Source organism: Engraulis encrasicolus, chromosome 4 (genome assembly GCF_034702125.1).
Source record: "Engraulis encrasicolus isolate BLACKSEA-1 chromosome 4, IST_EnEncr_1.0, whole genome shotgun sequence".
Taxonomy (NCBI): domain Eukaryota; kingdom Metazoa; phylum Chordata; class Actinopteri; order Clupeiformes; family Engraulidae; genus Engraulis; species Engraulis encrasicolus.
In genome coordinates this window covers 16,679,922-16,706,745 of record NC_085860.1, presented here as the reverse complement: position 1 = coordinate 16,706,745, position 26,824 = coordinate 16,679,922, and the positions used below count along the sequence as shown (strand labels likewise).

The window sequence follows — 26,824 nt, the reverse complement described above, 5'->3', positions numbered from 1 at the left end:
ATGCTGCCCATTCACTAATGTTAAATTTTTCATGAATACTTACCACCAGCATCAAATTCTAAGTATTCATTATGACTGGAAAAATTGCACTTTTCATAAATGAAAAGGGGGATCTTCTCCATGATCTGCCATTTTGAATTTCCAGAAATAGCCATTTTTAGCTGCAAAAATGACTGTACTTGGACCATACTAGAAATGATTTGTTTATTAGTTAGTAAACTTTCATGTAAAGATCAAATTTGACACAGTTTCAATGAGCAGCAGTTGCAGTACCTTTTTTGGCCTGCACAGTGTACCTTTAAACAGGGGAGGGGAACCTTTTTCATTCGAGGGGCCACTTCAAATGTTATATAGTCCTCCCAGGACTATGAACACAAACTTCTCACTGCACTTTTAGGTATTGAAGGTAGCCACCTTTACAACAGACTCCACCTTCACAACTAGGTCCCCTAAAAAATGCTTATACTTTAACATTAAAAAGGAGACGGATTGTCGGTGCGGATTGTCTCCTTTTTATACAAAAACCTCAACAGAATCCTGCACCTTCAAAACAGATGAGCGGTGGCCGATCACATACTTTAACATTAAAATGATGTACGGGGCCGAATAAAAATGACGCAAAACAACAAAGAACCGCAGCATTGGCCCGTGGGGACTGTCGGCCCACCGGGAGAATGCCCTGTATGTCAGATGACCAGTGCAGCCCTGTGCAGCAGTAGCATGAACAGGCTCCAGCCCCCAGGCAGCAGGGAGAGAGAGAGAGAGAGAGTTGATGCTGTGGCCACTGACTGAAGGCCATCCATTACCATGCGTCCGTAATTGACACTGGTTCCATTCTCTCATTCTCTTGTTCTCTCACTTCTCTCGCTTCTCTCTCTCTCTCTCTCTCTCATGCACATGCATGTGTGTGCACAGACAGATACACACACACACACACACACACACACACACACACACACACACACACACACACACACACTCTCTCTCTCTCTCTCTCTCTCTCTCTCTCTCTCTCTCTCTCTCTCTCTCTCTCTCTCTCTCTCTCTCTCTCTCTCTCTTTCCACTCTTTCTCTGCACAGCCTTCGTCCTGACTTTATGACTTATGTATGGGCTTGCACCCACCAGTCATCTCCATAATGCCGTCTCCCTGGTGGGTGGGTGTAGTGGGTGGAGCAGCACAGTGGCAGTCCTTCCGCTGGTCCATTACTGCACGGAGGGAGCATGACTAACATCATACAACGTAAACAAACCCATGGAACAATCAATAGCAATCATGTGAATCTGTCCGGGGCTGGGCAGGCCTGCATAACTCCGTGTTGCGTCTTAGTATAGCGCAACCTATTCAGTCTGTTTGACCTAATAGCATTTAGCCGTCTACAGACTGCTTTATGGCGAGCTGTGCATTGTGATATGGCTAGATAAAAAAGAGAAAAAAGTTTGCTTCTTCCAGGGTTTTTTTTCCTCCCACTTTTTATTTTAGTTTTCCGTGACGTTTTGGGTAATCACCCTTCTGAAGATGATTCTCTTTTTCATCTGGTCATCTGCTTGTCCTGCTCCCAGGTCAGACGTTTGGATGTGCGGACTTCAACTCACTCATTGTGATATGGCTGCCATAACCTATGTGTAGTAGATCATCAGCTTTTAGGGGAAAGCAGTCATTTGCTGCTTCTTCATGTAGTATGTGCATGATGGAGATGATGTGAATCTGTCAGAACTTCGTAGCTTTGTGTTGTGTATCTGGCTTAACTATATTTACAGACTGTTCGAAGTGGAAAGCTGTGATGTGGTTACTGCACTTCAACTGTGCCTTATGTGGACCATCAGTATTGGGGGGGGGGGCAGTCATTTACACCGTCATGGAGTCTGCACAAGGTTGAGAATGATGTGAATCTGTCAGAGCTCCATACGGTAGCTTTGTGTTGTGTCTTCAGATACCCTTGTAGTCTGAAACTTCGTTTCAAAATGACTTGGAAATTGGGGCACTGCATTGCATTGTAAAATGCATTTCAATATAGGTTTTAAAAGTATGTTCTTAAAATATTTGAATGGCAAGAATTCACACATAGATGGAAGGATGTCTGAACAGTCATGTCCAATAATAAAAAATAAAAAAGTAAAAAAAAGGGTGTTTAGGTCATTTTGCAACAAAAACTCTTATTTTCACAGACTGTTCAAAGTTTCAAGATGAGTCTATGATGAGTCTAATGACTCTGATGTGGTTGCCGTGTAAGTAGACCATCAGTTTCAGGGGAGTAGTCATTTTTCCTTTCATAGAGCGTGTACATGATTGCGAGGGGCTCTAATGGAAAAACGCTGACACCCTTGTAATTGCGCTCTATTTTCGGGGAGGTGATAATTGAACGGAGGGTTTCACGCAAGCAAAAGCGTGCTTGCTTATTTGGTACGAGAGCAAGGAGGCCATCGCAACATGCCACGTCAGGATGCCAGCTCTCTCGTACTATAGACAGTAAAAAAAATCTGGTGGTATGAAGTCACAGACCTCAATATTATTATTATTTTTAAAACAACTAAAATTGTGGGTGCATCCACTTCATACTCAGGTAAAAATTTCACACACACTCTTTCCCATTGTATATGGTAGTTCAAACGTGGTTGCACATATTGTGTTGTGTTGTGTTGAGTGTAAGCTGTTTCATTTGCCTGGGTCCAATCATATTTCTGTAACACGCCAAATTTTATGTTCAAGCCTTTGTTCAAGCTACGATATACTTTAACATGTTAATCTACATTTGACATGACCTCTAACGGCTGAATAAAATTACCCTGTGGGCCAAATTTGGCCCCTGGGCCTGAGTTTGACATGCCTGTGTTGACTTAACACAGCATCTTTTGGTAACACTCTACTTGACGCCAGTGTCATACTGTATGTCACTACAGTGTCACAATAGTGTCATGACACAGCCATAGATAAGTCATAAACATTATATCCATGTCCTGTTGGCCTTAAATAACATTCGGTTATGGCAAAGACAACCTTGGAATGTCTTTGCCATATAACCGAATGTCACTTAAGGCCAACAGTCATAAAATGTTTATGCCATGAACATAGGTTTATGACACGTGCATAACTTTGCCATGACACTGTTATGACACTGTAATGACATGCCTATGACACCGGCGTCAAGTAAAGTGTTACCCATTTTTTTTACTGTGTATTTAATGCCTCTTTCTGATCGCCATTTTGATTCCAAGATCTACTGTTCCGTTGAGTGCCAGATTATAGTCTTGAATATGATTTTCACATTTAAAATCCTATTAATGCTATTAAAATGATTAAAGCATTTTCAGCCTCAGATCCCACTGAAATAAACATCCCCAAAGCGAATGTACTAAAGTGAAATCACTTACAGTACAGTAAATATGGAAACTGCTCAGTGTAGACCAGCATTTAGGGGTGGTAATTACAAAAGAATAATTTATGTTTGAAGAATTTTACTTATGAAATATTTATCTTACATAGCGTTTGTGCCAGGTAAAAGAGTGACTACAAAGCAAGTATAGGCCTACTATATTGAACGAAGAGAACACACCAGAGCAGCACAGATGAGATGATTTTCTTTTTTGATGAAGTGCACAACATTTTAGGGACTAACGTTTTGATAGGAAACCATCTTCATCAGAGTCCATGAGTACTGAAGAGAGAAGAGCCTAGTTATCTGGTATACTATATACTTATATGCTATAGATTACACACTAGGACCAGTTATTTTTGGGTACATCTATCTGCATATGATATCTTCCTTTGAACAGCTTTTTTCGTGTGCATTTGTTGCTTATTATATAGGCCTACATGATATGTATGTGTCCACTGCACGAGTTAAACACAGTTTGACAGGACGATCTGAAAACATTATTCAAGGATAAAATCCATTAGCAGCTCTTGACAGGGTAAATAAACGAACGTATTTACATTGCTATGCTGCACTTAATATTGTTTTATATGTGCATTAATGGTTTATAAGAAAATTAAGAATAATGCTTTCCGCTTTCTATTTTATGACCTCTACCTAAGAGGTTTTTGCATGAAATGTGGTTTTGTCCGTCTCTCCCTGTCAAGTGATGCAGATATACTGGCAGCATTGCCTGTCGTACAGCGTAGTCAGGGCCGGATTAAAATGGACTGGGGCCCTTATGCTACAACTTGTTGTGGGCCCCACCGGAAGGCAAATTACATGATACATTTACAGAGACAGTGTCATAATTACGAGTTAGAAATTAAGACAACATTTCTACCCACTGTACACAACATGACAGATGATTTTTTCAATATTGCATCTTGTCACAATTCTATAATTTTTACCTTTTGGCTAATCAGGGGCCCCCTGGCAGGTGGGGGCCCCTAGGCTGTAGCCATATCCAGCCTGTGCATTCATCCATCCCTGTCGTACAGCGTAGTGGAAAGGTAGAGCACGTGATGGGTAAGAATCCATTACTCTTTGGACGGGCTCCAAATTCCATGCATTTAGTTTGACTTTGGGGGATTATTTGGCGTTTGGGATGAGGCCTGCACTCTCTCTATTTGCTGTTTGGAGGCTTGTCCCTTCTTTGTGTTTGTCTCACAGGGGTCCACAAGCACAACTGCCATTACTGCACCACCCTTATAGCATCTCATTGGGATTAATCTTCTTGGATAATGTAATGGCGTGCAGGCAGCAACACAAAGTCTATGAGTGCATTCCAATAATATGCACACTCCCGTCCTCCACTTGTGCTTGTGGCCTCGTCCCGCCTCTTGGCCCCGCCTCCATGGAGAAAACAACAAAGTTTCCCAGCTGTCAGCTTAGCCACAACAACTTTTGAAGGGCTGTTTTTCATTCACCATCCCAATTGCAAATGCGAAAATCCAGGCAGGCAAGTGAGCAAGGGAGGGCGGAAGTCTACCTATTGGAATCCACCCTATATGGGATCATCTTTTATGGTTCATTTTACTGTATGATGCTAAAAAGCTTGATGGAGATGTATGTCTGAAGTGTTGTAATGACGACTGCTTACGAAGGGTCAGAGTACAGAGGGTGTTATTATGCTCAGACTGAGGATCAGCTTCCAATGCACTTGTCCTTTTTAGACGTGTGCAAAAAGCTTTCTTATTGTTCAAAATGTACCAATGTCTTACCTACCATTTGGTGTGTGTTTGTGTACGTGTGTGTGTGTGTGTGTGTGTGTGTGTGTGTGTGTGTGTGTGTGTGTGTGTGTGTGTGTGTGTGTGTGTGTGTGTGTGTGTGTGTGTGTGTGTGTGTGTGTGTGTGTTTGTGCATGTGTGTGTGTGTGTGTGTGTGTGTGTGTGTGTGTGTGTGTGTGTGTGTGTGTGTGTGTGTGTGTTCATGTGTGTGTTTATGTGTGTGCGTACATGCGTGCATGTGTGTGTGTTCCTGCAGGACAATGTTGATCTGGGTGACCTGATGTTCTCGCTGTGCTACCTGCCCACTGCCGGCCGCCTCACCATTACCATGGTGAAAGCCAGGAACCTGAAGGCCATGGACATCACTGGAGCCTCCGGTAGGACACACGTCATGGACACACTGTATGCTCAATAACAAAGGGTTGCGTTGCACACTTAAAGACAGTCGCAACTGTCAATCTTAGATTTGTTTTTGGGTCTTTTTCGACTTAGATTTTTTGATAGGACAGTGTGAGAGGTGGACAGGAAGCGAATTGGGAGAGAGATGGGGAGGGGTCGGCAAAGGATTCGGGCTGGGAATCGAACCCGTGTCAGCCGCATGGCAGGCGAGTGCTCTACGGGTTGGCCAGGGCAGGGCCACAATGTTCAATCTCATCCCTAATCGTAAACACAGAGACAATGCCCGACGTTCTATTTCAAGATGTAAAATCAAAAAGTCAAATCTACTATATGCGATCAGCGACTATATGACTCTGCTAAATTCTATCTTGCCTGATAATCGCTTGCAATGGTCCTGGGGTTCAACCGATTGGCACAACAGGATTTTTCAGCCAAAAATCGTGCCGATATTCGTGTAGTTCGAGCCTGGCTTAACACAGGAGGAGGGCCCAGCTTTAGCTCTAACAGCTGGGCACTGGACTGCTACACCGGCGTACTGGGTTGGATTCCGGCCCGGGTTGTTTGCCGAACCTTCCCCCAGCTCTCTCTCCCCACTCATTTCCTGTACGTATGTTGCTATCCTGTTATTAATAATGGCAAAAAAGCCATACAAATATTTTGTAAAAAAAAAAACAAAGCAAGAGAACATGATGAGAAAATTAAAGGATTCCATCTCCTCACTGCTTCCCCATATCAGAAAGGGACATTCCCTTTGTTCCGGTAACACTTCACAATAGGGTTCAGGGTACATTAATACTGTACATGGCTAATAATTACTGCATAAATAAGTTACTTATAAGACGTGTGTTAAGCAAAATCACAGGCTTATTACTGTAGATGCTTATTATGATGATATCAACAATAGAAGCCTTATTGGCAACAAACAAGAAAGTTGTGAGCACACTTAAAGGACCAGTTCAGTCAATTTCAATATGCTGTTGTATTGCTCACGCTACCCTTGACTTGTCAATACCCGGTGATAACACATTTTTCGGCTAAGCCCTTTCCGAGATATTAACTATTCTAATGGGGGCAGCGTTTGCTTATATTTTTAAAAAGATTAACAAAGGTCTATTCCAAATATTTCCCCAAAAGGTACCGCTGTTTGCTAGTTGACTGTTGATGTTGTATAACCTTTCGGATGTTTTTGGGAATAAATAAATAAAAAATGTAAATGTAAACAAAGCACTGCCCCCATTACAATGACCAAGATCTCGGAAAAGGCTGAAGAAATCTCCAGGGTAGTGTGAGCATTACAACTGCATGTTGAAATTGACTGAACTGGTCCTTTAACAGGATGGATTTTGTCTAAAATATATGTCTTATAAGTCACGTACGTACTGTATACAGTTATTCATGTAGGCCTATTAGTAGCTGACAGTTAGACCATATTTTGAAGTTACCCTTTTTTCTTCTCCTTTGGGCGCCAATGTGAGCGGCAGTGAGTCATTGAGCTCTTTCCCTACAATCCCTTCCCTATAGCGTCCATGCTTTTGACTCCCGTCTCATCTCCAGTCTCTGTAATTTCCTCAGGGACTTCTAAAGGGGTGTTTTTAAACCACTGTGCCTTGGAACGCTAGTGTGCCGTGAAGAGAGATCTTCTGACATGCCGTGGGAAAATATAGAATGACTGTACATTGTTCATATAGGCAATAGGGTTTTTATTTTCAGTTAACATTTGCAATTTGTGATGTGCCTTGGCATTTTGTCATCAAAATTAAGCTACACATTAAGATAACATGTCTACCCACTGTACTCAACATGACAGATGATTTTTTCAATATTATATCTTGTCACAATTCTATAATTTTTAACTTTTGGCTAATCAGGGGCCCTCTGACGGTTAACATTTACAATTTGTGATGTGCCTTGGCATTTTGTCATCAAAAAAGGTATGCCTTAGCTCAAAGGAGGTTGAAATCCACTGTTCTAAAGTGTCTCTTTTGCAGTACTTTGCTGCATAGGCTGCGTTTGAAATAGGAAGGAAAATGCTGCATTCAAATGGCCTTGGTAGACAGCAGCATACAGCACAGTAGAATGCCTGCGGTTGCCATAACACCAAGAGCTGACTTCATAGAGCTGACTTCAAGAAGCGAGACCAGAGACGTTCTTAATGCAGGAATAGAGAATCTTTGGCGAGACATCATTCCATTTCAGGCATTAGATAGTCAGTCATGGCCAGAGTTATAGTCAGTGTCAGTTGATACTGTAGTTATAATAAACCACCACATTTTTACGTTTTCACAGGGACACAATATCATAATGTGGGCATAAAAACAGTAAATTTAAAAACCTATGACAGTAAATTCCGTCAAGGCGAGATTTAAAACAACTGATAAAGTAATAAGCGCCGGTTTGTGGGAAGGCTGTTTCATAGCCTGGGACCTGCTTTTCTATGCATTTGCTGTCCTGACAAGGCCCTGAATCCACACTACACTGCATTTCAGTGGTGTAGTATCATTTTTTGTGGTGGGTATACTGTATATTTGAGCATTTTTTGAAGTTGGTAAACCGTATATATTTGTGCTTTTCAAAACAATAGATCAATCAATTTTAAGTGGGTATACTGAAATCCCTGAAGTTTAGAAGTGGGTGTACTCCGTATAGTCGCGTTCTACGTAGACTACACCACTGCCCTGCATTTATACATTTGTAATCGTTACACTGTATCTAGCTCTGGCCCTTTGCTATCTGTCACAATTGAATTGATGTCATCAATATTTATGGTAGCCTATGTTTAACTAGTTTCATTTCCTTTAACGTGATTATGTTTTTTTCCTTGTTCACTCTCTATGGGTCTGTATTTGTGTTTTTGTTTGTCTGTGTCTGAGTCTGTCTCCCTCTCTCTGTCTTCATGTCTCTCTCTCTCTCTCTCTCTCTCTCTCTCTCTCTCTCTCTCTCTCTCTCTCTCTCTCTCTCTCTCTCTCTATCTCTCTCTCTTTCTCACTCTCTCTCTCTGACTGTACGTCCCTCCCCCTCTGTCTGTCTCTCTCTGTCTCTCTGTCTCTGTCTCTCTCTGTCTCTCTCTCTCTCTCTCTCTCTCTCTCTCTCTCTCTCTCTCTCTCTCTCTCTCTCTCTCTCTCTCTCTCTCTCTCTCTATGTCTGTCTATATGTCTCTCATTCCCTCTCTCTCTGCCTCTCTCCATCTCCCTCCCTCTCTCTCTCTCTCTCCCTATCCATCTCCCTCTCTCTCTCTCTCTCTCTCTCTCTCTCTCTCTCTCTCTAGATCCTTATGTGAAGGTCTCTTTGATGTGCAGTGGCCGCAGGCTGAAGAAAAGGAAAACCTCCACGAAGCGTAACACACTTAACCCCGTCTACAACGAAGCCATAGTTTTCGACGTACCCCCTGAGAACATTGACCAAATAAGTCTTTTAATCGCCGTGATGGACTATGATAGGTATGGTGATTTTTCATTTCTCGTCTTTCATGAACCAGTTGATGTGAAATTATGAGTGAAGCCTGATTTGAATTGAAAGGACAGGGTATTCATGAGTGCTTGTAAATATAATAAATGCAGTAGAGTTTTATGGAAATATGAAAAAGATCAATGATATTCATGTTCAACCGCAACAGTATTGATTATATAACAGCAGCCCACACATTGAAACAAGAAAACGTCATTATTGTCTCAATTCCTCCGTAGTTCCAGTGCGCCTGCATGCCTTTTGTTTGATTGCTCATTTATTTGCATATACTGTACTGGAGGAGCAGACTCGGGGAAAACACACACACACACAAACAAACAAACAAACAAACAAACAAACAAGCATGGCTGAGCTGAGCTGAGCTGAGCACGCTGGGGCTTGCTTGGCTCTCCAGTTGCTGCTGGTTGTTGCACAGTGTGAATTTTTTATGAGATGATGAATCTGCCCAACATTATCAACATCGCTCTGACTAACAAGGCCTCGCTGTCATGCAGGCACCGCACGCAGATGAGATGAGGGCTTTGGGGAGAGTGTAGAGATACTGCTCACTTCCTCAGCCCATATACTGTAGCTAAATAAGATAACGCTGTAGCACTTAATTTTACAGTTTATTTTTAGTGTATCTACTACATCTAGTGTATTACAAGCATTAACATTCAATATTATGTACCTGCACTATATGTAATCCTAACCTTATGCTACTATGCAGGTAAACTGTAATGTAACCGTGCACGCTGTAGCATACTTTGTTAAACTGTAAATAAACTATAACCAAGGATGCATCAAGCACTGCAGGAGCATTGGCTCTCTCGGTTCTCACTCATCTCCTTCAGAGAACCGGGGATATATTTATATCCCAAAGTTTTTGATTGTTTTTCTTCTAAACTGTGCGAGAGCATGTGAGTCATGTCCTTGTTTTGCGGTTGTTGTTGTTGTTGTTTTTCTACAGGGTAGGCCACAACGAGGTGATCGGGGTGTGCAGGGTGGGTCACGAGGCTGAGAGTCTGGGGCGGAACCACTGGAACGAGATGCTGAGCTACCCACGCAAGCCCATCGCCCACTGGCACTCGCTAGTGGAGGTAAGACAAGACAAGCAGACAACACGTCTTTTAGCATTTTCACACATAACATTTTAAACTTTAAAATCCTCATTCGGATTCTAATGTCAAAGTTGGCGGTTTGGCTTTGTTGTTGTTTTTTGGTTACTTATGAGAAGCATTATCATTGGTGTGTGAGTATGTGAGTTCTTATCCAGCAGTAAAAGTTGTCTTCTGTATGCAGAAGCTACAGTACAACAGTAAACATGTAAATCATGGTCTAAAAGCACATAGTCAGTAACCCTAAGAGGGTCCAACATTGTAGGAAACACTTTCACCTCATTATTACACAGTAAAAATGGGGTGCAATATGTCTGTATGTTATGACCAAGTTCATTTCAAATCTTGGACAATTATATTAACTGTAGCATCAGCAAACAAAATGTTGGAACAATGAATATATCAGAAGTTCAGACTATCCAAAGTCCCTTACCAAAACTTTTAAATGCAGCTCTAAAACATTTGTACTGAATGCTATACTGGATCTGGCTGGGCATAATGACACTGTGCAGTATGTCCACTGCCATCAAAGACTGTGAGACCATTTTTGCTTTCTCCCCCTCAAAAGCACAGTGGGCCATTAGGGGCTGGGACTCTGGGCAGACACATTGTTTTTCTTTATTTTTATTCAATCGTCGAGCTTTTCACACTTTGCTGCTCTGAGCCGGTATTGTAAGACGCCGCTGTCCTGCAGCAGACCACAGACAGAGCTCATCAATAATGCATACAGAACGCCCAACCACTCAGGCCAAAGTTACAGCCTCTCATTCAACACGCGCGCGCGCACGCACACACACACACACACACACACACACACACACACACATACACACATACACACACACACACACGCACACACGCACACACACACACAAACACTTTCTCTCTCTCTCTCTCTCTCTCTCTCTCTCTCTCTCTCTCTCTCCCTCCCTGTCTCTCTCTCTCTCTCTCTCTCTCACACACACACACACACACACACACACACACACACACACACACACACACACACACACACACACAGGGCCGAATTTATGCACAGGCTAGATATGGCTGCAGCCTAGGGGCCCCCACCTGCCAGGGGGCCCTTGATTGGATTGAAAAATTGCAGAATTATGACGCAATGCAATATTGAAAATTTCATCTGTCATGTTGAGTACAGTTGGTAGACATTTATCCTTAATTCCTAGCTCGTAGTTATGACACTGTCTATGTAAATTCGTTGTGAAAATGCCCTTCTGGGGGGGCCCACAGCAACCAGTAGCCTAGGGGCCCCAGGTCATCTTAATCTGGCCCTGCACACACACACACACACACACACACACACACACACACACACACACACACACACACACACACACACACACACACACACACACACACACACACAGACACACACACACACACACACACACACACACACACACACACACACACAGACACACAGACACACACACACACTCACTCACTGAGTTCACTGAGCAAACCGATATGCTTTCACAACAGCTGACCCTTGTGCTCAGCTTAGTTGGGAGACACAAATGCAGTACACCCTACTGAGGAGGAACAACACTGACACTGAGGGCTACAGTACACTGCTCTTCCCGATCATAGCCATCATGAAAATGCAATTTTGGATCCCTCCCTCTCTCCCTCCCTCCTCACCAGCCTCCTGGGCTGGACTGGGGGAGAAATAGGGCCCAGCCACTTTTGGCTTAAAGGGGCCCCTCAGAATTAGCGGCGCAGAACTGACTCACTTTTTTTTTTTAAACATTTCTAAAAATTAGGGGCCCACGAGGGTGCAGGGCCCACCGAGAAATGCCCGGTATGCCAGATAGCCAGTCCAGCCCTCGCCTCCCTCCCCTCCCCTCCCCTCCCCTCCATACAGCTGCCCTACTCAAACCTTGACATGGAACAGAAATGAGACGGCTGCGCTGTGCCCAGACAAAATAAAACGGAAATTCAATTAAAGCATCTTTTCTCCCCGTCTAAGACTGTGCTTTGGGGAAAGGGAGGCGAGAGGGGAGAGAGGGAGGAGGATTGTCATAGGAATGGCACAGGAACAACTGATTTGAGGACGAGAGGGAGGTAGTGTCAGCCACCAGGGAGCAGAGCGAACGAGACAGGCCATTTCTGAAATAGAATTAAATCGCTCTCTCGTCTCTCTCCTCTCCCGTCACTCCCCCTTTCTCCAGCACAATGCTGCCTCTCCACCCTGCCTTGCCTTCACGCTCACTGTTTTGTCTGAAATTAGATTCCTCCTAACTTTGCCCACCGTGAGAGATTTCAGGCTGTCGCACTACACCAGCCTCAGCCTCCACAGACTATGGGCCGTACCCACTCCTGTACAATGCACGCATGCACGCACACACACACGCACACACAGTGCACATAGACACATATTTGTCCTCTAACGCACATGTGCGCACACACACACACAGTGTACAGACACACATTTAACGCACACACACGCGCGCATGCACGCGCGCACACACACACACACACACACGCACATAGACACACAAACAGTGCACAAAGACACACATTTGTCCTCTAAAGCACACACACACACATACACACACACACACACACACACACTCTATACAATGACGACTTGACTTGCACACCCTTTTGCGCTGTTGTACACAAACTTCATCTTGTACACACACACACACACACACACACACACACACACACACACACACACACACACACACACACACACACACACACACACACACACACACACACACACACACACACACACACACACACACACAGCTGCACTGGCTCCCCTCTCACCTCCTCCCCTTGACGGGCCACAGAGTAAATATATCCTGTGCAGCACTCAACTGTAGCCTTCTCCTGGACTGACCCCATCCCATCTGTCATCTGTCCCTTGTTTCCTCTGCCATGTCTCCCCTCTCTCTCCTCTCTGTCATCTGTCCCTTGTCTTGTCTGTTTTGTCTCCCCTCACTCTCTCCCCTCTCTCTCTTGCCTCTCTCGACTCCCTTCTCTCATCTCTCCGCTCTCTCTCTCGTCTCTCTTTCCCCTCTCTCTCCCCTCGTACTCCTCTCTCTCTCCATCTCTTTCTCTCTCTTCTCTCTTCATCCTCCTCTCTTTCCCCATCTCTCTCTTCCCTCTATCTCCCCCCTCTTCCTCTTCCCTCTCTCTCTTTCCTCTCTCACTCCCCTCTCTCTGTCATCTCCCCTACCCTCCTCTCCCCCTCTCTGTCTTCTCCCCTCTTCCCCTCCCTCTCTCACCCGCTCTGTCATCTCTCTTTCTCACCCCCACCCTCTCTTGATTATGTATGTACAGTATTTAGGTTTGGATTTTATTTATTTAGCTACTTATTTTCACTACATCCATACTTTCCATTTCAAGGGCGTTCTCCTGATCTAGTGCCATGTTAAGGAGTGAATTGGTTTTATTGTCAATAAATGGACGTTAAAAAGTTAAAAGTCTCTCTTTCTCTCCCCTCTCTCCTCTCCAGTGGTCAGGCCAAGGCACCACAGTGGGAAGCCAGGGCTCCTGCAGCTCCCTCAAGACCCCTCCATCACCGTGACAACCAACCATGAGCCAATCAGATGCCACCAACCAGATGCAAAGTCTCAGAGGTCCCAATCACCACATAGACATTTATTACAAAAAAAGAAAACAAAAAACAACAGAAGCAGAAGTGAGATGGAGTGACAAGGCTTTCTTTGAAGTTACCTACCTAGCTACCTACCTACCTGTTTGAGTGTGATGTTCCCCTGATACTAGCATCAGTGAGTTCTCTAAGAAACTGCTGTAAGAGAAGGTCTTAATTGAGCTGCATGTTGAGTGGCGGTGTATGACTAGTGTTTTTGTTCTTTCTTTTATAATTGTTCCAGATCTTTCTTTGGCTTTCAGTAAAATGCACACCGTGTGAGGTGCGTACGGCGGACAATTAGACTCAACTTGAAAAGAATGGTCGAACTTCATGCAGTTACATTTACATGTAATAAGACCAATGTTTCGGCCTGATGACCCTGATGAAGGTGTAAGCCGAAACGTTGGTCTTATTAAATGTAACTGCATGAAGTTCCGAGTGTGCGACGACCATTCATTTCAAGTTGAGTATAATTGTTCCAGATACCAGGGGTTTTAGTTAAGATGCTAATATTTTTAAACAGATTTTCATCTTTTCATGTCTCCATCTAACTCATTTGTTAAGACTGTAGCTTTTTTGGTACAACTGCATGGTTTCTGTTTTGTACAGTATTGTTGGGTTTCTTTTTTGGAGTTCTTTCATTACCGACTGTCAAATCTTGTAATATTGTGAAACCACTTGCACTGTAACATGCCAATGGATCCTCCCCCACATTTAGTATGTAAATTGTACTGACCAGATGTTGCTATGGAATATTTATATATAAAACTATGTCATTGGTAATCACACCCTTTGGTTCATTGCGCCTGAATTTAATGTATGGATAGCCTGGCTTACACGTAGTCTCTTTGAGACTATTGTCTGTCCAGGCAAACTATCAACTACATTTCTCCACGGGAGATGCAAAGGGCGTGTTTAGCTCACGTACTTAAAATGCCTCGGTATGCCACTGGTTGAACGTAAGTTAATTAGACCACCCATTCCTTCACTCATCAGGCAACAGAACTGATGCGTCATTGCCTTACGTAAACATGCCTCAATGAGACGGGGGAAATGCCCAAAATTGATTGGCTTCCTTTGTCATGAGAATTTGAAATGTTGTAAATGGTGTTTTGCCTAGACAGACTATCTTGAAGAGACTTACCACATGAATAGACCAGGCGCGATGCGATTCAAGCGACAGAGTGCAGCAGCAAGCGATACGAGCGATTGAAGAGACTAGAGTATGTCCATACAGGCAGAAGGCAAAGCATCCAAACATTCCCATCGGCTGTGGTCACTGACCTCTATACAGTCATTGGCTGTCGCGGCTAGTCGTCATAGAAAGTTGAAAGGATTTCAACTTCAAACTGTCGCTCTCGTCGCGCGAATCGCCTCTAGTCTCCAGAATCGCTTTTGTCGCGCAACTCAATACAAAGTCAATTACTTCCGTCGCTCGCCTTGCTCATGTCACGCTTCATCTATTTGTGCGGTTACAGTCGCATAAGCCAGGCTAGGTAAGGGGGGCCTAGCATGTCAGTTGAAACCAATGCTATGGGATTCTAGCCAGGCCGCGCCCTCCAAGTGACGCAACACCTTCAGCAGTGGGCATGCTCATTTTGTCAGTTTGATGCATTCTGGTTAGAATTTTCTAACCACAATGCATCAAACTTAGCAAAAGCAGCTCTGCTTCGTCACGAACGAGCCTGTTGCTTCTAGTCAGGCCAGGAGCATTACAAATATCATATCTGAGCTTCGGAAAAATCAGGCACTCCTCCCACTTTGTCGGGTAGCAAACAAACAGTAGCAAACCAAGGGAGGCGGGTCAACCATGCCGTTTGGGAAATGTTCATTGTTATGCTCTTGGTCAGACCAAGTCTCGAAGAGATTTGAAAGTCGATGATGATCAGGCTAATGGGATTCCTTAATGTCTCCAAAGCCATTTCAGTGGTTCATCAGTTCGAATTGGGTCAAGTGAGTTTAACTTTTCAAGTACATTTTCCACAGACTGGTGTTGTGTTTCTGTAGATAACAACCTCATAGTTTCAAGTCTAGCCATGTTTCTCTTTGAGACGCGTTTAAAGCATCTGTATCCTGTAACACCACTTAGGGACTGCCGCAAGACTGACAAACGATAAAACAGAATACATGAAAAGTAAGAATTTAAAAGATGATAGATGAAATGAAAAACATAAGAGGCTGACAACTAGGGCAAAGGGTGACGAAGTAGCTCTCAAACAGCGTTCAAAGCCAGGGAATAAAAAGTATGTTTTAAGACAGAATTTTAAAGCAGGATGTGAAGAGCTCATTGTGTAGCATTCAGGGGTGAACTGCAGTTTAGGGGGCTTTGCCGAAAAGGCATGACCTCTCTTTTTCCCATTTAAGACCACACTGTTGGGCTGTCAGTGGTTGGTAGACAGATGTTGATGCAGTGGATGCCAGATGTAATTATACTGGTACACCATACAAAAAACAAAACAAATAAAATAAAAAACAACTCCATTTAACATCTTAGCATATGATCACAGAGCACTCTAAGTGTTGAATTAACACTGTATTTTTTAACTGTGTATGGTGGGATAGTAAGGACCAGTTTGAAATGTACACAGTCGATTTTTCAGTGCTATTTCAATACTTAGACTGGTGAATTGAACACTCTTCAAGTTGGTAACAATGTATTAAGTGTTGAATTAATGCTGCAAAATGTACAGTGTGGAAACAAAACTTCACTCTTGGGAACCAGTAGCATAACATTATAAGATCTTCTCGTTGTAAGCCTGGTTTTCATACAGTAGCATAACTTGATGTGTATTTGAAGGCTGCATCATTTCAAGTGATCTCAAGTTCCACCAAACAGACAGCTGTGTGAGCTGCACCAAAGTGCTTCACAATTAAGTGCAAAGTCAAAGGAGTTTAAAAAGGAGAAATAATTAAAAAGATAAGCATGGAAAGTAAATTGAGGAGGTAGAGGGCGAAACGGGAAACAATTAACAATGAAAGGTAATCAACTAAAGTATACTACTCATGAGGTCACCACAAGCATCTACGCTGTTCAATTCTACCAGTTGAATTCGGCCTCATATAACCCGAAACAAAAACACTAGCCTGCTCTGATGTGACTCACTCACACCTCGCTGATGTCATCCCTGGCAAGAGAACTATGGTATAAACATGGTTCACAGATCTACTGTATCTAACACTGTGCGGTCTGGTTCTCATTTGATTGGCTGATAATTGTGGTCAATGGAGCGTAAACCTACACCGTCCACCTGAAGATTCTATGAGCGTCTAAGTTAGACCCAGCACATCTACGTCGGTAATGAGAATATGTTGCAGTTGGGGAAGGGAGTCTGCAAGAAGAGCACGTCTTTGCACCATCTGTGGTTGGGGTATCAGTGTGATTGCAAAGACATTCCTGCAGTGTTTATCGCCTCTTGCTGAGTTTTTGTAGCAAAGTGTGTCTTATGGCATCGTGACACACGCACGCATGTTGTAACCACAATCGCTTTCTCAACTTGTCAACTAAAGAAAGTTGGTCAGCGATTAAGTGTAACAGTGTTAGATAAGCAATAAGCCACTTTGTTTCCAACAAACTGACTGGCATAGCAGGGTATAGAGCAGGGGTATTCAATAAAAAGTCACTTAGGGCCAGTTTTTCAAATTCCTTCTAGTAAAGGTGCCGGACAAAATCTGCAAAACCGTGAGCAGCACGGTGTCCGAGGTAAGGGTGCGAAACAAGTGGATAACTTTCCAGAAAGAACAGATATTCGTTTCTCTATTTCATAGTAGCCCTATGATGGTCTATTTATCAGACTTTTTAAGATAAGATCTCACTCTCATGTTCATGCATAAGAGAGATATCCCTAGGGTTGCCAACCGTCCCTTGAAATACGGAATCGTCCTGTATTTAGAGATAAAAGTACGGGTTCCGTATTGAACTGAAACGGGACACAGGACGTTAAAATGCAAGAAATTACATCTAAGAAATGCTAATTTTTCTGGGGGACAACCCCCAGACCCCCGGCACGATGAAATGTCCCGTATTTTTTTCATTGACAGTTGGCAACCCTAGATATCCCCAACCTGAAGTGTTAGAGATCACAAATTATGCACAGCCATATATAGCACACATAGGCCAATTTGTTTATATTTTGATCAGACCTTATGGGGGGCCACAACTAGTGGCATAGCCTACGTAGAGTGAGGGATGAGGGATTTCAGTATACCCACCTAAAATGGATTGACTCAGTATTTAGAATAGCACGGTATACCCATTGCAAAAATGCTCAAATATACATTAAACCCACCTCAAAAAAGTAGAATACACCACTGGCCGAAGCCTTGCCATCCAAGGGCCGCATCTGTCCCCAGGGCCTCCATTTGAATAGCCCTAGTATAGAGTTGCTGTACGTGATAAGAAAAACAAGATGGAGAGCTGCGCTAATGGCTAATGGCTAGTCTCAAGCGCAGTTAGCGCAGGAGGCGAGGAGGACAAGACCTGCTTCTCCCTCGAGGGTCCTCCTGCACTTAAAACCACACATCAATCAGCCAATGAGACACCCTCCTCTCCTAAAATCCACTCCCGTGGAGAGAGAGACCCCAAGTTCACAGCCCAAGAGGGCAGTCAGGAACAGCTGATTAAACACTAAGTCCTCTGACCACAGGCAATTACACTGAGAGGAGGGAATGGAAGGCTGGCAATATCTTTCTGAGGTATTTTACTGGACACGGACCCACAATATTATACCAAATGATAACGGATTAGTGACTGCTTGATTGCTTTATAAATTCCATTTCTGGTTTTTGAGTTGCTATTCAAACAGCTACAACTACTGCCGATTAAACTTGTGCTTTGTGACAAATTGTAATTCTATAGACACAGACAGGCAATTATTACCAAATAAAGACCAACTAGTTACTGGTGATGGCTTAAAAAAAACCTTTCTTAACAGTAGATTTGCTTCACAGCAGCACTACTGCAGATTAAAATTCTACTTTGTGACAGATGATGACAATTCCTCCAGGAGGACCACAAACTGTAGGTGGCGCTACAATTACACATCAAGACTAAATCATGACCTTCAAACATCACAAACTGTGGAAACGTTTAGCCAGCACAGCACAATCTGCAAGTGTTGTTTTGTTGGAGCTCAGCAGTTTGTTTGTTGTCTCTGCTTGCGAAATGTTCTCAATGTGTACTCCAACTGGAAGGGCTGTGTAACACATGGAGCCTCGCGGTGAACTGAAGAAACCTTCTCTCTGCAAGCTCTGAGTTGAAAAACCTCTGCAAGTTCTGAGCTAAGATGCATTCCATGTGGGAGCATGACATACTGTACAAGCAATACACAACATCACATAAAGTATGTCAGAAGGTATGGGGATAATAACGTGAATACAGGGAAGCCAACAGGGGTTGGAAATGGGTCAGTTGTCCCGGGTCCAGGAAGAGGGAGGGCCCAGAATTGGGTTTTCATTACAGTAACTATATTGGATGAGGGTCCTTTCAGATGACTTCGTCCTGGGTCCAGCCATAATGGCCTTGTGTGGACAGGGCCGATGACAGCTTTTGATGGGCCCAGGACAAAATAATCTGAAAGAACACCGTATACCCACTACATATAATGTAATGGGGACCCAATTCTGGGCCCGCTATCTCCCTCGGCCCGGGACAACATAACCCTTTGTCCCCCCCATGTCGACGGGCGTGTGTATGGATATACCATATCCTCATGGGTTGTACTACCAGGTATCACTGTTGCATTGGGCACAGGCACTGGAGTACCATTCATAGTTCCTGTCACTTCATATGAATCAGCACACTACCATGGGTAATGCCACTCTCATCTTTAAAAGGGTCAGACACTGGGCATGGTAAATGTAGACCAGACACCACAATAGAAGAGAAACAGAATGAGTGAGTGAGCGTGTGTGTGTGTGTGTGTGTGTGTGTGTGTGTGTGTGTGTGTGTGTGTGTGTGTGTGTGTGTGTGTGTGTGTGTGTGTGTGTGTGTGTGTGTGTGTGTGTGTGTGTGTGTGTGTGTGTGCAGTCACATAACATACTCATACACATACACATCCACATTATGTACATGTTTATCATTCAGGCATAGGTCAGGGATTATCATCTACGTACAATGATCAAATTTTTGCCAGTTATCATCTTCATTCTGGCAGTCTCTTATTACTGTTGGAGGAATGAATTATTAAATAACAGAATGCCTCTCTCTGAGGTGCAAAGCATTTCTGGCAGGCATCCAGCAATATTTGGTAGTGCTACTGTTCAGGCCATGATGTCATTAATGGAGGAGGGGGAATTTTAGGAGTAAAGCTGCATCACCTCCCAACTATCATCCCTCAGTAACAGGGCCGGCTCAAGGCATAAGCGAACTATGCAATGGCTTAGGTCCCGCACGCCACCAGCCCCGCCACCAGATAAGCAGGATAGCGGCATTCGAGGTCAACCGTGCTGCGCAAGTTGCCAGAGTTCGGAGCCTCCGCCTCGCCATTAACCTCGTATCAACGGTCATCTCGTCGGCCATTATCCCTTACACAATGTTGCGTTTAAAAACGGCATTTTCAATCAAAATTGTAGTCAGAAACACACCATCCGTTCCACATGCACCTTTTTTATTAGCTGCAACGTTTTTTCAGGTGAGTGTTGTAACCAACAAAATAAAAATAAAAGCGTATGGAATGGACGCTGTGCGGAGTTTTTCCCTTTTGTCTTTTTCTTTTGTTTGATTGATGGCTTTGGTTATATCCAATGCAAAGATTCCAGAACAGATATGTTGAAAATCACACTATGGTGACCTGAATCCTCAACCATTCATATTTGTTTTCATGAAACCGAGTTCTTCCACTACATAGGCATATACTACTACAGTACGTTATCAATTAATCCCACTCCACTGGGTCTAATTGAAATCACTTGATCTGCAACGCTGACAGGCTGGATCAGATCATCAAATATCTATAAGAAGCTTCAACAGTTCGTAGGAGGGGAAAACCTGACTGCGTAGATTTAAGTACAGTGCTTTACATAATTACAGCTCTGTAGTCATGTCACTTACTGAACAGCACTTTTGTTATAAAGGCTGCCACAAACACTTGCCTTTTTTTGCTCAGCGTTTATCAGGCCTGTGGGAGTGATGTGATGTGGTGTCAAATGGTTTGCATTTTAACAAAAACAATTAGAGAGACACCAGGGTGGATTGTGTAGGAGGTGATTTATTTTTGCTAGATGTTTCTCACCCACATGGTAACAAAAATATGAGCCAAGGAGAGATGCGGGTGTTTGGTATGCTATCGTCCACATCTGTGAGTTTGCTGTTTTTGCAGAATGGCTCACATGTTCCCAGTATCTGTGAAATGTCCCAAAATTAAATGTCTTCTTCACACATTATGAACTACAGCTTCTCACAAACATGTGATGTTCCATCTCTCTCTCTCTCTCTCTCTCTCTCTCTTTCACAAACACATGCATACTTGCACACGCACGCACGCACGCACGCACGCACGCACGCACGCACGCACGCACGCACGCACGCACACACACACACACACACACACACACACACACACACACACACACACACACACACACACACACTTTGAATGAGCCATATCTGAGCAGTCATGTGCCTGTGATGTGAGTGTCTATCTCCCAACTGTGAAGTCTGACCCAAATATCTACCAAGCGTCAAACCCGCGTCATTCACAGTTCCTCAACACTAGCTATAGCTGCATGGATCTGTAACCAGCAGTGCGTACATAAGGTGATGGGATGAGGTTGAGAGAGACATGCTACAAATCACGCCTGGTCCAAAATGGCAGCTGACACATTACGGGTCACTTGCAGGGGCAGGAGATGTGAGTGTTGTCATTTATACACGTTCTTTTAGGGCTTTTTTTGGCCTTTATTTCCAACGGGATAGTGGGGGAGAGACTGGAAACAGGTGGGGAGAGAGAGAGACGGGGAAGGACCGGCAAATGACCCCCCGGGCCGGAATCGAACCCAGGTCGCCAGCGTAGTAAGCCAGTGACCTACTGTTAGGCCACAGGAGGGCCAAGTGTTGTCATTTGCACTTAGATTGTGTCCCTGTTACAGTAGCCTCATTATTATGGAGGTCGGACGGAACGGACCAAAGGGGTCAGTTGTCCCGGGTCCAGGGAGGGAGGGGGCGCCATGTCTTATAACAGTCATGTCGTAGCCTCTTTGCGTCGATGGGGTCACCGGCGGGCCTACTCACTATTTTCTGAAAATACTGAATTACATCAAAACAACATTGCTATGACCTTACTGAGAACCTTGAGTAACAGATTTATAGATATGGTAGTGACAGGTTATAACCAAATGGGCTCTGCGCAAAGGGGTTACCGTAGCCTAATTAATTAGTAACAAAGTATGTAAAACGAAGTAGCCGAATATTAAGTACTTGCACTGTGTTACTGTTGAGGTCTAAATATTGATACACTGAAGATAAAGTCATAAAGTAAAGTGTCTTCTCGTTGTTTGCAGTTTTGAGGCATTGGCCACACAGTATAGCTTTCTGACACTAATTTTGTGAGTGTGTGCGTGCTTGCGTGCGTGCGTGCGTGTACAAGAGTGTGTGTGCGCGTGTGTATAGGGTGTGTGTGTGTGTGTAGGATGTGTGTGTGTGTGTGTGTGTGTTTGCTTCCTGACTGGAAATCTACATCCATTTCCGCTTGCAATGTTAGCAGCTAATTAGTGCCATTAAACATTCATGACCACACACAGACAGCGGAAGCTACTGTGCTGCATGTGGAAACAACCTGCTGTTTGGCTAACTGCTATCTTCCTCTTACACTCAGCACTGGAAGGCTAAATCCCATTTCTAATTTCTACCCCTACCCCTACGCCTGTCCCTTGCCCCACGTGCCGTCAAACGGAGCTTTAAGGCGTAGGGCTTAAAACGCAACCCTTACGAATTGAGACACCCCTACAACAATCATGGAATGACACCCATAGCACTAAAAAAACAGCCTCTCTATGGTCCAACCAACGATATTGCTTTTAATTACTCGCGCAACATTTTTAAAAAGGACAAAGGTGTTGCGCAACCCTCGCAAAGCCTTCATGACTTCCATGCATTGTGTTGACGTTAATAGTGATTTTTTTCACATGCGTTTCATGGAGAAAAGGGCCATTACACATTGGGACAATGCTAAACTTAGTACAATGGAATAATTATTACACTTTATTACACTCTAAAACCGTCAATTACGTTGAAAATACTTAAATTCTTGTGCTGGTGTGGATGCCACGGCTCGCCGCCAATTTTTAAAGGCATTCGCAATGCATTCGGGGAAATCTGTCGTAGCCCTCCTTTTGGAGTGTGGTGTTGGGAAATCTCCATTTGGAGGGGTAGAAAGCCCTTATACTTACCCATACCCCTCTGTCTTAACGTGAAATGGGACACCACTACCCCTACGCGTGAACGCACAAAACGGAGGGGAAGGGGAAAGGCGTAGGGCTAAGGGGTGAAATGGGATTCAGCCGCAATGTGACCAAAATATGTTCTGGGCATTTTGACCAACCCCTCATACAAGATACCCACCCCTCTCTACTACATTTTTTAATTCATACATTCATACTGTCTAGATCAGGGGTGTCAAACTCATTTGGTTCAGGGCGCATACAGCCCATGTGATTTCAAGCGGACCGCACTAGTAACACTATCGCATTATCGCAGTATTATCGCCTTATCTTTTCAGTGTGATTTAAAATTGTCTTTAATATGTAGAAAGCAATGCAATACTGATAGTCCTATGCAGAAATAATTTCATTGATTTCATAATTTCAATGTCCTACACAACTAGGGTTACCAACTGTCAATGAATAAAATACGGAACAGAAAATTTTCTTAGATGTAATTTCCTGCATTGAATTGGGGAGTTGGCCACACACTTGGGAGTTTGACACAACATGCCCAAATGGTGTTCTAGAATCAGTGTCAGAGGCTAGCAAAGAAGCCATAGAAAGCTACTGTATATGAAAACTCACTGTTTGACTTGATGGTCCTTTCCTCATAGAAGCAGCATTGCAATGTAATGGGCTTTACTAGTTGCCATATGTGGTCCAAATGACTTTCCACAATGAAAGCATCATGCCACGCCTTTCATCCTTGGAGGTTAAAAAAAAAAAAAAAAAACCTTGTTGTCTACCAAGATAATTATTGACAACTGTGTTCCGACTGTCAGTTATGAAAATTGTACATCATACAACCAAATTAGAAAAGAACATTGAGCCTCGAACAAACAGTTATTGATTGACAGCATGAAGTATATCTCAGGTGCTGCAGCTGAGGAGAAATGAGGGCAACTTGGCGATAGTTTCCATGGTAAACGAAACATGTCCCCAGGTGACACTCACATAATTGCTTTCATTTTTCATTACCTTTACTAGTATATAAATAAAGCTTGCCCTGACAAGAATTGATTCGGTAACAAGAGGCATTTTTCAGTGTCTAGACTGCAGGCCGCTCTCTAATAAGGGGTCTTCAAAGTAGATATACTGCTCTCGTGTACGGTAGACATTGTATGGTCTGATGGCTGTAATGATTCTATGAACAAGCCTGTTACAGTACAGCGCCTTGATGGAACAAAGCCCATTTTTAGGCCCTACCGTGGCCTAACGGTAGGGCACTCGTCAACTATGCGGCCGACCCGGGTTTGGTTGGGCCAACTGGGGTCCTTTGCCGGCCCTTCTCCATCTCTCTCCCTGCCTGCTTCCTGTCACCATCTTCACTATCGTAAATAAAGTCAAAAATACAAAAAAATATCTTGAGAAAAACATCTTTAGTTTAGCAGAGAATAATGTATGGTATTGTGAGGTTGGAGCACTGATCCTGTGTAGCACATACGTAGTATGGTGATTTTATCTGCTCAAAACACCAGCAATTCAACTATGATATATGGGGGATTCAACAAAAGTTTGCAAATTGCAATCCCAGAAACAGAAATGTTAAATGTTAAGAATATAACACTTTTAACCCAAATGCAATTGTCTTTCAGTAAATTGGGAAGAGACAAAGTATTTCAGAAAAAATCAAAGCACTGCTAGGGAACTGAAGTGTCCATTAGTAAGACACTGTTCTCAAGATTGTATGATATGATTAGCATTACAAAATTTCAAGGAAATGAACCTCTTTTTAAAAGATACTTAGAGGTGTGAATTTGCACAAAATGTATAGAATCACCCATACTATGTAGCCTAAATCAACCACACACTTTGTCATGCTAACCTGTACTGTACTGCAGTGTTTCCCAACCAGGGGTACGTGTACCACTAGGGGTACGCGAGTACACTGCAGGGGGTACTTGAAAAAACAAACAAAAAAAACCAAATGGATGGAAATAGTAATAGCACAATGTAATGTAATGTAACATAGTCACATTGGGATAGAGAAAGTGATATAGAACATGAGTTAGGGGGTACTCATGGCACAACGAAAAGGTTTAGGGGGTACACGAGACAAAAAAGGTTGGGAAACACTGCTGTACTGTACTGTACTGTACTGTACTGTACTGTATTGATGTAACACCCGACAGTAAAATATGGAGGAACCTCATAATCAGTTCCACCCTCCATTACCTACTCCACACATTACTCTCTTTGTAGGGGGGTGGGTCTCTTTATAGGGGGGTGGGTCTTGGTTGGTCATTGTTACCATCTTGCTGACACTTGACACTGACACTAACAGCACAGCAAATACGGTAGGCTATACGACAGCAATTTTGCCATGCAGGCAACTTCTTAGAAAGTCATCCCTGATGCAAGTACAGCAGAGTGGAGCTCCTCATTTGGGGTACCCTTGGCTTCAATGCTCTGGCGGTCCTGGCTGCATACATTGAGAGACAGGATTTGAAATTTCCTTTGATTAGTGAACCTGCTGAGTAGTCACTGTCTCTGAATTCCCTTAGAGTGCACAACCCCGACCGACCGTTGCCAGAATGTCATCAGAATTTTTGCCATAAGCCACAAAAAAAAAAAAATCTTCACACCACTGACATCATTTATCTGGCAACGACCTTGTTGGAGTTGCTGAACAACTGGCACTGGGCTGGATCTGACTTCAAGTTCAAGTTCAAGTAGGTTTTATTGTCAATTTCTTTACATGCACTGGTCATACAAAGAATTTGAAATTACATTTCTTGCTTTCCCATACAGACATAGACTAATCTAGGTAAGGACATAGACAGTATAGACATAGACAGTACTTATACATGGACTTAAGACAGTATGGACATAGACAGTGCTCATACAGACATTTAAAGTGCAAGACTGGACAACAGAAGACTTGTAGAGGACATACATTAAGAGGTATTTGTTGTGCTTTTGTGCTTTTCCTAAAAAAAGTCCTTTATAGCGTTCTGACATGGTAATAGTAGCATTTTGAAGAAAAATAAATATTAAAAAGGTCTGTCAAGTACACCAGCAGCAGTGTGTGTGTGTGTGTGTGTGTGTGTGTGTGTGTGTATGTGTGTGTATGTGTTTAGTGCAGGTAGAAGGTGCGGTGTGCGTCTTGTGTGTGTGTTCGTGTGTCTGTGTGTGTGTGTGTGTGTGTGTGTGTGTGTCAGTGTGTGTATGTTTGGGTTTAGTGCAGAAAGTGCAGTGTGCTTGTGTGTGTGTGTGTGTGTGTGTGTGTGTGTGTGTGTGTGTGTGTGTGTGTGTGTGTGTGTGTGTGTGTGTGTGTGTGTGTGTGTGTGTGTGTGTGTGTGTGTGTGCATGTTTTGAGTTAGTGCAGGTTGAAAGTTCAGTCACAAGTATAGTAGTGCAGGTGGGATGTTCAGTCGCAGATGTGGTGGTGGGGGATGGGGGGGGGGTTGTCAGTGGCCTTGCTGGCTAGAGGCTGACAGTGGAGGGAGAGTGGGTTGAGTGTTCAGCATCTTGATCGCTTGGTGCATTGTGCTGCTCGCCAGCCTGGTGGTACGGGAACGGAGGCGCCTGTACCTCTTTCCAGAGGGCAGGAGGCTGAACAGTTTGTGTGCAGGGTGGCTTGTGTCTTTGATGATCATCAGTGCTTTCCGGGTGAGGCGTGTGGTGTAAATGTCCTGCAGGGAGGGGAGTGGTACTCCAATGATCTTCTTCGCT

At 43.6% G+C, this 26,824-nt stretch overlaps 1 protein-coding gene across 1 annotated transcript in view; it reads left to right on the top strand.

Annotated features, from left to right (window-relative positions):
- Positions 1-13,669, top strand: part of syt9b (synaptotagmin IXb) — a 50,237-nt gene extending 36,568 nt beyond the window's left edge. Inside the window, exons 5-8 of the mRNA XM_063196039.1 lie at positions 5,397-5,517; positions 8,805-8,976; positions 9,954-10,083; positions 13,592-13,669. Of these exons, the coding sequence (XP_063052109.1) occupies positions 5,397-5,517; positions 8,805-8,976; positions 9,954-10,083; positions 13,592-13,663 (495 nt within the window). The 3' untranslated portion in view covers positions 13,664-13,669. The remainder of the gene's footprint in view (positions 1-5,396; positions 5,518-8,804; positions 8,977-9,953; positions 10,084-13,591) is intronic.
- Positions 13,670-26,824: the final 13,155 nt, after the last annotated feature.